General features: G+C 41.0%; 1 protein-coding gene across 2 annotated transcripts; it reads right to left on the bottom strand.

Moving 5' to 3' along the window:
* On the bottom strand, positions 1 to 11,030 carry synpo2la (synaptopodin 2-like a). Of its 2 annotated transcripts, XM_014005161.1 has the most exons (5): positions 10,686 to 11,030; positions 6,797 to 6,948; positions 6,021 to 6,424; positions 5,709 to 5,915; positions 1 to 4,334 (listed from the first exon to the last, which is right to left on the bottom strand). In XM_014005161.1, exons 1-5 carry the CDS (start codon positions 10,785 to 10,787, stop codon positions 1,753 to 1,755), a joined length of 3,447 nt encoding a protein of 1,148 aa, XP_013860615.1. In that variant the 5' UTR covers positions 10,788 to 11,030; the 3' UTR covers positions 1 to 1,752. The 2 variants fall into 2 exon arrangements, with proteins under 2 accessions (XP_013860615.1, XP_013860614.1); XM_014005160.1 differs by having other exon boundaries at positions 5,709 to 6,424.
* Positions 11,031 to 12,481: the final 1,451 nt, after the last annotated feature.

The raw sequence follows: 12,481 nt of genomic DNA, 5'->3' as shown, positions 1-12,481 counted from the left end.
GAGCTTTCAAATCCAATTTTTTATTTCTCCAAAAAAAAAAAAATCTTTTCTTAGTCAGTATAAACTTCTACCCAGCATTTGCAGCAAAACAAAAATGTTCACACATGTTTAATCTAACAGTGTCCAGAAAACTCATATCACATACTGTACACCTCAACAAAACTATAACAGTGCAGGATTTTTTTGTAGCCATTATATTATGAAAATAAGCTTTCAGGAGAAATTATATTTTAAAAATAGTTTAAAAAAGCTGAAATTACCACAATTATTTAATTGTTTTTCTCTTGTTTCCATTAACACTCATAATCCTTAAGATACATTGCTGTTACATTACTTTGGTTTTTTATCAAACTGTGTGAATTAAAAGACACCAACATTCATCAGTACCTTGAGCTTCACCACTATTTTGTTCAGAACAAACTTCCCTTTAGCCATTATATCTACAGGCTGTGGAATATTTAACTATATGTAATGAATCAGAAGTCCTATTCAACTTGATCATGTCCATTTATAGAGAATGGGCAGAGACTTCATTAAGACCCAGTTACATATGTTTTTCTCTCTACACAGCTACTCTCATTCCTTGAGCCCTTTTTATATAAAACCTAAGAGCGTCAACTTTCCTTTATGTCCTTTAAGATTAAATCACAAGATGTTAAAAATCACTTTCTTCATCTGTATTATCTGTTAATAAAGAACGATTTACAGATATTTGTAACAATCATACTGAGACTATTATCCTAAACCTCACTAACATGAAGCAGCAAGTCCGCCTCGATATGATGTATAAATTCACATAATCTGAGGTGTATAATAAAAACACTTTACTTTCATTTTCCTTCAGGTCATTTGACATTTTAACTTTCCTCTGAAAAATCAAGGTTACTGCGTTGTTCTTTTATATTAGTGCTACAGACAGAACCTGTTAAGATGAAATACCTCTATTGGTGTCCTCCAGCTGTCTGAACTGCACCTATTCATGTTTCAGACATTTCAAGTGTCTGAGAATATATCACTACAGGCCCATTTTCATCCTCTACATTTGTAGAAAACCCTCCAAAAATCTCACACAAACGCAGACAATAAAGCATAGCTACAATGTCCCATTATTATTGTCACTCACTTAAATGTGTTAGCAGCAAAGTAAATGGTAATAAGTAGTATTTTGAACACAACAGTGTTTAGTATATTCACCATAAACTATGTACTGTATGTTTGCTTTTAAATAAAAAAGCTAAAGAACAAAAAAATTTTGAGTTGGATATTTTGTTTCTTTGACAACAATCTGATAGAAAAATCTTTAAAATTCCTTTTTTTAAAACCTAGAACCACCCTTTAACTCCCCTAAGTGATACAAGGACAAGAGAGAAATAATGATTATCACATGTGAAAAACCACAACTTCTGACTTTTTGTAAAACTAATGGGGATAGCTCAGATCTTTTGAAGAAAGGGTTATAAACAGTTGAGTCTGACCAGGTTCAGGTAGCTTTTTGAATTATAGTATTCACACAAACTGCTGCAAACTTTTTGAAATTGTAGTTTTAAGAATGCAGCAATTGACTTTGGTATTGGCCACAGTCAAATGGGCAAGTTAATCCAGTCAGAAAGTTTTCTACAAGTAGTTTATTAACTTTTGATAAGCCTTTGGTAGCACTTCAAATGATCTGAGCTATTGCTTTAAACCATGTATACCAATTTATAACAGCTGATGTTGACTTGTTTTCCATCAGCAGCAGTAGTTTGTTGTTGTTTAGAATGCTCCTGGCCTCCAGACGTGGGGTTGGACACCTCCTTTGGTGGCAACGAAATGTGGTTTAGGTGTCTGAACTGGGTTGCTCTTCAGTGGGGGCAAAGAGGCAAGAATGCTGAGCTCAGGAGCGCTCTGAAACTGCTTGGCTGTCTGGAGCCCAGTGGTGTATGACACTGGAGTGTAAGGTGTGGGAACTGATGGAGGTACAGGGTGTGGAATAGGAGTGGCAGAGAATTTGGGGAGGCTTGGTAGCCCTGCTGCTTGGAAGGATACTGAAGCAGTGACTGGTGCTGGAGTGACTGGAGATGGATTGAAAGGAGCAGGAGGTGGTGAGGTCATGCCGGAATCAGTCAAACGTTCTCCGAGGGTCGTTGCTGAGCGAGGCACAATGACTTTGGGTGTTAGAGATGGACCTGACATTGGTGTGGGTGTGGAGAATCGCTTGATTTCATAGACACGGGCTGTTTTAAGGGGAATTTGCCTTGGTGTGGTTAAGGAACTACCTACCATTGTTGTTGAGTACTTATTTTGTTGGGCATGGTAAGAAGGCATGGCTGATAAATTAGCGGCACTGCCTCCGTACTGAAACATCGCTGAGTTGAGCTGATATGGCTGCCTCTTCATGAAATCCACAGCTTTGATGCCTTCTTTTTGGAAGCCTCCTCTTCCCCTGTTCTCTGGCCTTTTATCTCTCTGAGGCCCTGAGGGGATAGAGGGAGCCAGGAGGGGGTTGTAGCCAATAGGTGGAGGTGCACGGACATTTGGGGAGTATTTCCACTGGGAGGAGATTGAAGTACCAACAGAGGAGTCATGTGGTTGAGCTGTATTTTGCAAGAACACATTCTGCTGGTAAGGCGTCTCAGGTGGGGTGTCCACTACATACTTTCCCATGCGGCTCTGCCTTTTGGCAAACAATTCGGCTCCCTTACCCCCTGCGTGAAGAATTTGCGGGGCCTCGTGAATGACCCGAGGTTTCGGTGCAACTGGGGGAGGCACCCTTCCTATACCAACTTCACCACCCCTCTCCTCCTCTGTATCATCATAGATAACTTCAGTGGGTGGCTGACCATATTTATGCCTTACGGACCTTTCATCCAGGTTCTGCACCAATGACAAAAGCTCAGGATTAGGGGAGTTCTTCTTTACCTCTGGTATGTTGAACATGGGTTTGGGTTTGTTACTTCGCCGCCGAGCTTCATTCAAGATTCCAGTGCGGCCTGTTGGGCCTGGAACTGGAGTTGGAGCTACAGCTTCAGGCTGAGAGACCACTGACACTTGAGCTACAGGTGGCACAGGAAAGTGTGGGCGTGCTGGCTGAGAAGCTGGCATTTGTGGTGGTGCTGCTGAGGCCACTGGATCAGCTGAGCCAGGAACATGGGCTGAAGGAGAAATGGGGACTGGTGCCATTTGTACTTGTGGAAGTCTTGGTGCTGAAGGCATCAGCATTGGAGCCATAGTTGAAAATGGAGCTTGATGAAAACCACTTATTGCCAGTGATGACTGCATTGTGTCTACAGAATAAAGTGCTGGATGGTGAACAGTAGCAGGAACTTCTGGTGGCAGGGCCTGGGAACCATGAGGGATGGAATATGATGGGGAGAGCACTGATGGAGGACCAAAATGTAGGTGTGAAATTGCAGGTGCTGGATTAATAGCTATTTCAGAAGGACTGGAAAAGGGTGGTGGTGCAACAGCTGCTGAGGAAGGACGCTGGCTCTTGTTTGTGACAGATGGTCGGAAAGTTACTGGGGCAGTTGCCGCACGAATGCTAATGAAGCCGGGTGTGAAAGGACGTGCTGTTCTGTTTAGAACATTACTTGCAGGTAATTCAGGTAGTGGTGTTTCAGCAGGTGGGGCAGGACTGCTCAGAATATTCACTGCAGCTGTGGATGATTTGGGAGCCACGGGGGGAGACATCACTATGCTAGCTGTGCTAATTGTAGAGTGGTCCCCATACGCCATTGCATGGGCTGCATCAACTTGAGGATGAGGTTTAGTGGGTGTAAGGCTGGAGGGTGACTCCTGAAACTTTTGGTTTGGTTGTACTTGTGTGTGCATTTGATGATGCAATGAATAGGCCTGAGAAAGCTCCTGTACTTGAGATTCAGTAGATGCCTGAGGTTGCGCAGCATCTACCTTCTTGGCAAGCTCATCCACCCTTTTCCTCTGCTGCTCAAACAACTGAGCACCTTTTCCCGCAGTGTCACTCAAACCAGGGCTTGGAGCATCTTCTGCTCCAACTCCACGACCTTCCACACCTGCTGTTGCCCTCTTCTCCAGCTTATCCAGGTAGTCGCTATCCCAAGTTGGGTCCGGAACTGCCGAGAAGCCCTCATCATCAAACTCAGATTCACTCCCAGGAATTAATCCATCCTCTTCTTGTGAGTCCTGACACCTGTCCTCATCAACACTGCCAAAGCTGGTGAGGGTGTACTTTTTGGAACGCTGTCTTCTCTTCTTAAACATCAACACCCCTTTAGAGTGAGGGTTAGGAGCATCTGTCAGTAGAGACGCAATTGTTCGACACTTGCTTTTGGCTTCCTTCACTTGCTTGTCCTGTAGTGTATCCCCTCGGTTCAGTTCTGCAAGGTATGAAAGTCAAAGCTATTAGGAACTGTACAGTAGTGTAACATAACTACAGCAAGAGATTTTCAAAAGATTTAACCTTTAAACCTATGACTTGAGCATCTAAAACTGTCCCATGCCTTCAAGGGGTATCCGTCACACAGAAACACTTCCGTAAAAATTCCAGGCAAGCTTTTAGCTTCTCACCTTAGTTGGGGTGAAGGATAAATTTGCACATGATTAAGTTTATATACTCTGACATCTTTCTTAATTTTTGCAAGCCAGTGGAAAGTTGCGGAACATAGTTTATGGCTAGAACTTTGAAGGGCTGTTATTGTACTTTCTCTGCTTTAACCAAACACATTCTTACCTACATGAAGCACATCTTGTGTTGGTGCATTTTCAAAATGTAAAAATACATTTGTTAGTGTAAGAATTATAATGTTTCAATATGTATTAAAATTGTATGTCAGAACGAGAGAGAGAGAGAGAGAGAGAGAGAGAGAGAGAGAGAGAGAGAGAGAGAGCGAGAGCGAAGAGCAGTGCAAATGAGAGTCCCTGCTTTACGACTTGATTTCCGAAAGCAGCTGCAGATGGTTTTAGGTGCTCACAGATTGATTGCTGGGGTTTTTACACTCATAGCTTGAGATAAATATAAACCACACTGGCCATATTTTTTGTCAGGTCTTGCTTACACTCATTCACATTGAAGAAACATCAAATAATGCCAAATTAAACAACTTTTGCATGAGATTTCAAAATGACAAAATTTTCAAATATACTTATTGTAAGGACTAAAACATAAAAAGTTTTATGATATGAAAAGGAATGTAAAAGTAGTTTATCTGCTTTTTGAATATGCCTATAAACAGGTGGTGGCTCGACGGCTCAGTGGTTTGCATTGATGCCTCACAGCAAGAAGGTCCTGGGTTCGATCCCCGGTTCAGACCTGGGGTCTTTCTGTGTGGAGTTTGTATGTTCTCCTCATGCTTGTGTGTGCTTTCTCCAGGTACTCTGGTTTCCCCCACCCTTAAAAACATGTACAATAGGCCTTCAGGCCCAGACCTCCCTGGAAAAAGAAATCTGAGATCTCAATGGGACTTGTCTGGTTAAAAGTTCATTAAATAGCTTTGTTCTTGTTCTTTACAGTTTAAATGTTGTTTTGATAGATTAAAACCATACAATGTTAATAAGGAATGCATACTCAGCTCACTGTTTGATTTAAAAATCGTTCTTTTTGTTATTAATTGTGTTTTCTATTTGATTGATTTGTTAGGTCGATTCTATTGATTGCTGGCTCCAAATTAACTGCTGTTCTTGTTTTAAAATGTGAGAAAAACTAATATAATTGAGTATAAATCTATCCAAAGGCTCTCCTTAGTTTCACTTACTGGCTTGTTTGGCCTTCTCCATGTAGGTTGTTGTAAGCTCCTCGTCAATTGGTTTATTTACCGGACCCACCATGGGCACTAGCTGGCTGCGGGAACCCAACATTAGAGCCTCCTTGGCCCTCTCAGGTGACACCAGAGGCACATTAGTGGGCTCCAGAAAACCACTGTCTTCCTCTTGTGTTCCATCTCGTGGGCCCTGGTCATCTGCTGAGGAAATGATGGAGGAGGTTTCAGTGGATGTCTGAGAGGACCACATTCCTGGACCGGGAGGTTTGAAAATCACTTCCTTTCTTGCCACCCCTGGCAGCCCACCTTCCTTTCCATTTCCTCCCCGTCCATTCATTGAACGTGGGAACACCTGTGCGTCTGGAGCACTGTCGTAGCCACTCATCTCCGAGGTCTCCCCGCCCTCTGGGGACGTTCGTTCACTTGGTTTCCCAGAGTTGGAGTTGCTGGGGCTTCTGCGCTTTTGGCGTCGCTGCCTCTCATAACCTGCCACGTCTGCGTCGCTGTCAGTCTCGCCATAGTAGGCCTCGCTACCAGGTGGGGATGTCAGGCCACTGGTCAGAGAAGAGCGGCTGCGGTGGACCTCGCGGACAGGCACATGATGGGGTTGTGTGGGTGACATGGCTTTGAGAGCAGCGCGGTACTCTTTGTCTATCCGGGGAGATGGTGCGCGGGCCACAAGCACTACAGACTGAAAAGCAGCAGGCGCCCTGTAGACAGTTATAAACTCATTTATCATTAACTGCTAGATGCCAACAAATTATGCCTGATTGATTCTCATCATAGGCAGCAGAATCTTGAGAACATTTATTTTCACTCACTGCCTTGAGTTCACATGCACATGTGTGTGTCCATCTTTTAGCCAAATATATCATGAAATAGTAAACAAATGTCAGTGAAACGGTCATAAAGTAATCTTTGCATGTATACAACTGATTACCTTTGAGTCAACATCATTTAAGATGGAAAGGACAGTGAATTAAACTTAGCAACACTACTGAGCTAAAATTTGGTCTGATAGTAGCTGAGACTCATCTACAAAACATGCTCTCATTTTACTCTTACTGTTCTGTTCCAATTACCTTTTGACACGAATGTTTAATATTCCGGGGGAGCTGTCAATGAGGTTCATGGCCTGGGCATGAGAAAGCGATCCACATGGTTGTTCATTGATAGACACCAGCTCATCGCCCTCCCGCAGCCCAGCCCTGCACGCTTTGCTACGTTTACGAACCTGGAAAAGAAAAGAAGTCACATAGATTTGCATAGGTTATTTGGCAAATACAGTATATGGAATTAAAGCTAAAGTTCTTATGTAGCAAATCAAAAAAAAGGTTCCCATAAAAAGAATATCTCAAGACATTTACCGGAAGAAGAAGTTCTGAGAACCCACATAGTAAAATTGGTCTGTTCCAGCCCTGGCACACACAATGCGCTAACACTCAGAAAGATACTGCAATGAATGATGGTCCTTTGGTGGCCAAGATGTGTTTTGCCAGAGGTGGTCCATGCATGGGCCAGCACCGCATAAACCAAACCACAATTAGGCCAGTTATGGCATGCCATCTTCAAAACAGTGCCATCATTGCCAAACCTGGCCCACATCAGGATGAAAAACCACTCCCCTCGCCAGCAGTCAGCCAGCAGTGCCAGCCTGACACCAGATCTGGCCCACACCTGCCATGTGGGAAGAGTTTTGTTTCTGAATGCTATCAACTAAATAGAAAGGCACATGAACTTTTCTCCAGGAGCTGTTTACAGGATTTGTTACACTGCCGAAACAAATCTCTTCATCATACAAGCCCACATTAAATATTTATGATGCACTGCTGTGAATGGACTAATGGTGTCATGTTTATTTGATATTATATCAGTGTTTTATATTCTGTAAAGCCCAGGTATTAGGTCTTAAATTTTAGTTTGAAGGGTTGTGATGTGCAGGATTTCCCTTTTATTTTTCAACAAGGCAGATTATTAAAAACTGTATTGGTTTTCTCGCATCTTCTGCCTTCAGCTTTTCGGGGTTTAGGGAATAAAAGGCTGACAGAGCACCGCTTCTTGTCCTGTCTTGGTTTGTGATATTGACTGATGGAGAACAGATTTTCTTCTGACAGCTCGATCTTGCTGTGGACATGTGCCACATATTGCAGCTCAAGTGGAGCACTTTAACGAGGAAATGTCAGCCAGCAGCCTTCTTCATTTGGTGCCTTTGCTATTTGTGCCCAATATCTACTGAGCTCCTGGCATGTTGCCCTTAATAAATACCCATGGGACACTGCGAATCAACAACATGGTGCCCTGAAGATTTGAGACAAATAGCACTGATGATTATGCAGCAAAAGGAAATGTATGAATACAGTATATTAGAAGTCTGAGCTAATACCGTTTTCTTTGGCTACCCTAATTAGTTTTCTTTACAGCTATTCTGGTTTGTCTGTAATGAAATCCCAATTCCCCATTTAGCTAAGCCTTTCAAAGTGGTCTGTGCCTCTTGTGGCCCAGGATGTCAAGCTATTTGTTCTGTCAGTCACCTTGTGGTCACAAATCATAACACTTATAATACCCATACATGTTTGCTCACATACACCACATGAACTGATACAAAAATACACACAGAGTCACAAAAATACACGCTCACGTACAGGCTCATAGACACAAACTGAGCTCTGACACACACTGACTCTTTCAGTGATGGCCCACAGTACTCCACCTGTTCGAAATGAGAACAAACCTGACAAAAACAAACAGCTTGCTAAACCTATTGTTCTCATGTCAGCTTGCTTTTTATTAGCTTTGTTAGCTTCCTCAATATTCATGATTTAATCTACTGGAGTACAATATAGACCAGTGTTTCCCAAAGTTGGGGTCAGGACCCAAAGTGGGGTCCCGAAACATCAAGGTGGGGTCCTGAAAAGATTTTCTGAATTAATTACATTTTTGCCTAGTTGTTACAAAGGAGTGAGGTTAGTGTATTTAAAATGGATAAATGTAGTATAAAAATATTGTAACTATGCCCATGTTTTGTTGACCTGATACAAATGTTTATCGCCAAAAATATCTGGGGGCACAGGTCTCTGCTACTGTTATTTTGTGGGTCAAAAGCTGAAAAGTTTGGGAACCACTGCACTTTGGTTCTCAAAGTTGGGCTTGGGACCCAAATATGGGTCATGAAGCACCTTGGATAATCTCCAGAAATCAGTTTAAAGGGTAATAAAATAATTGATGATGTAATATTTTCCCTATAACTATTACAAAAACACAAAATAAGTATAAATAAGTATTTATATTTGTGTACAAGCTGTTTAGATTGTCAAAAAGCCAATGTTTTTGGGGTTATTAACAAAGTTCATGTACTCAGACCAGTAATATTTGGGGTCACAAGTTTTTGCCATGGATAGGTTGTGGGTCAGAAGATAAAAAGTTTGGGAACCACTGATATAGACCATTTTGTAGATAATTATGTGTAACCACCATGGTTTTAGACCTTAAAATTGTCCAGCATTGTTTATTGTTTACTTACCTGTAGAACATTAGTAACAATGTTTCTGTCTAGAGAAGAGCTTCGGGAACTAGTTTGACAATGATTTGATTTGGGTTTAAGACAATTTTGAGACAAGAACTGTAGCCTAATTTTGTTTTACCATGTTCAAAATTCAACCATAAGAACTGCAAACCTTTGTGACATTTGGCAACTTGTTGGCAAACAACATTCACAAGGGAGTCTTCAAAGTGTTTCAAAACGTTCAAAGACATTTCACAATTTTCCAATATGATTTGTTGCCGGGCATTCAAGCATGTTCAAAACATGCATGTGACATTTTTCTCTTTCAGAACAGTCATGGAGATGTTTCTGGTGTATCAAAGCCATCTCCATCCCTTCTCAGTTTTCTTGCAGGTGTCTCCAAACTGTCTCAAGAGAGCTAGATCTGTATTTTGATTTCCCAGACATGAGCACTGCTCTGACTGAAAACATCTGGGCCTATTGTCATTAAAAATCAATAATCAACGAACCAGCAACAAGAAATTGTGTTCCTCGTATTCTAAGCAGGTTTGTGTATCAGAATTTGTTTACAAGGTGAATTCTGCATGGCATGTGCACCAAAAACACATATTTAGGTTAAAAAGAAGTACTTTATTTAGTTGTGCCAACACTGACTAAGGGACAAGTTATGGTTTTTATTGCTGCAGGTTCTGATGTAACAGATTAAATGCTAATAGAGGGAACTATCATATTAGTGTCTTTTTAAATCTTAGGGATGCTTGTTTATTCTTTTTTTTTCCAAACCTTTTTGCTCTGTCTGCTTTGTAAATGTGATGTCAAACCTAAATTTGTCAAATGGACTTCAGGATTGGTATTTGGACTGTCTCATGGTCCAAATGTGGACACCCAGTAAAGAGTTTGCAGCTTCATCAGATAGATTGTTGCACTAACATTTCAAGCATTATGTGAATATTTTTGCTCTACAAACCTAATCTAAAAACAAGTATTATTCAGTAAAAAGATATGGTTTTAACCACAAACCAAAACCTGCTAAAAAAAATTCTGGATCAGCATCACTTTAGTTTCATCACAGTTTAGCTTTATCCTCTTTATTTGAAGAAGTGGCAGTTTATGACAACATCAGATAAGATTACTGCCATGACAATCTATACTTGAAGTTCAAAGTTCACCAGAACAGTGATCAATCCATATCTGCATGCAAACTCTACTAAAAGAAGATTATGACTCATGTTCAGGCTCTGAACCAGCCTGCACAAGGGCTAATGTTCCATTTCAGTTCTACTCTCTTCACAGCTTTTTAAAATATATTCCTGACAGATCTCAGCTAATGTTATACATCTGGTAGGTGAGGCTGTCAAATATATATATATATATATATATATATATATATATAAACTTTCCATTAAAATAATTATAAATAAATAAAAACTGAAAGAAACTTCCTGTCCAAATAAAAAAACTCTGCTTACCTTGGCAACTTGGAGTGGTTTCTGATGTTCCACACCTCCCTGGAGACGAAACCCCCATGGCACTCCACCAGACAGTGTAATAATGACCTCCTCTGCAACCATTGTTTAGTGTTTTTTTTTTCTTATTTATCTTTTAGTTATTCTTTAGTTTTGATATTTTATTCGAGGGGGTCCCCCCCTCAGTGTATTAGCTCCATGGTTGGCAGTCAGGACCCCCCACATAGAGTTCTGATCTGCTCGTCGCCTGGCGTTCTGTCCTGCTGCTGACTGTCGTCTGAGCTCCACGGCTGGCACCCACACCTGCACACACACACATGCATACACACCCACACACACACACTTCTGTGCCCCCACCCATACCCAGAGTGGGGCAGCCATCTTAGCCTCAGGAAGAGGGGAGAGGTAAAAAGAAATATGATGGGAGGGGGGGGTTCTGTGTCTGCTTACGCTGAGGAATGTCTGCCCCTAATGAGGGAGGGGAACATGCAGCTCAACACTTGTGCTGTCACTCAGCCCCGTGCCACTGGGTTGTTGATAGCCCTTCCAAAAATAGGACACGGCCACCTTTTCTGCGCCGCTGGCTTCTCTGTAGACCAAATGAAAAGTTAACTTTCAAACCATCCTTGTGGCTGGGATGCATGTCTGACATTAAGGTCATTTGTAACATTCAGGATGACCACAACCATATCGTATCTCACTTCTGAGGCTTGGTGTTAGAGGACCTATTAACTGGTTTTAAATAGTGTTTAAATTCAGCTAAGAGGTGCTAAAAATTTTGGATAGACAATCAGCAGATGGACTTTGGTTCTAGTTGCTTTTCAACTTTTAGGATGATTCAAGGCATTGCAGCTTGCATTCATGTTGCTTTTTCTTATAAATCTCACCCATGCTTTATATCAGGGCTATTCAACTGACGGCCTGAGGGCCACATCTGTCTTGTTCTGCAACAATTTTATTTATGGTAAAACAAAACAAAACAAAAGAAAGACAGAAAATGACAAATACTGTATGTTTGTGATAAAGAAGATCCCATGCATGTAATTTTGTAAGGACTGTCTGTAAATTACATGGATTTTCTTCCATTTTGCAGGTACACGGGCATATAGGGCAGTCTCATGGATTTTTTCAAAAATTAAGCTAAAATTTGATTTTACATCTTGGATGTGAAAAATCTATAAATAATATTCAATAGCTATCTCCCAAACCACTCTGCCATTAAAAATAAGCTACCCACTTCTCTCCGTCCACATTCCCTGCTCCGTGGCCCACAGCCCCCCCCCCACCCCCATTTTATCGGATGTGAATAATATGGATATTTATTTTTATTTATTTTTTTGTAAAAAATTACAGATTTTTTAAGCAATTGAAAGTCAGAAGGGGTTGACACGTAGGATCATGTTATTTACTGTAGATCATGAGTTCCTGAAACATCTGGCAGGATTGCAAACCCACAAGCGATAATAGAATGTTGAAATTAAATAGAAATGAAATAGAGAAGAAATTCAAACCTCTTAAGCTCTCTTGAGTTACATTTCAGTTTATTTTTATAAATTATATTATTTAAAATAATGATTGAAAAACAGATTCAGTTTATGATAATGGTTTGAAACATTTATTATATTTAATTGTTTAATTTTTGTGTTTCAGTTCTTCTCATTCCTTCACCTTTTTGAGGCCTCTCTACCGCTCCCTGGCGGTGACCACTGTGAAAAACACTGATATACAGATGACAGGGCTCCTTTACTCAGTCCACCTGCCTGCCAGTGAGTTCAATAAAATAAATAAATAAATAAACT

The sequence above is a fragment of the Austrofundulus limnaeus genome, unplaced genomic scaffold, assembly GCF_001266775.1.
Source record: "Austrofundulus limnaeus strain Quisiro unplaced genomic scaffold, Austrofundulus_limnaeus-1.0 Scaffold28, whole genome shotgun sequence".
NCBI classification, from domain to species: Eukaryota; Metazoa; Chordata; class Actinopteri; order Cyprinodontiformes; family Rivulidae; genus Austrofundulus; species Austrofundulus limnaeus.
Note: the sequence above shows the minus strand (reverse complement) of the source record. Positions and strands in the feature narration are given on the sequence as shown.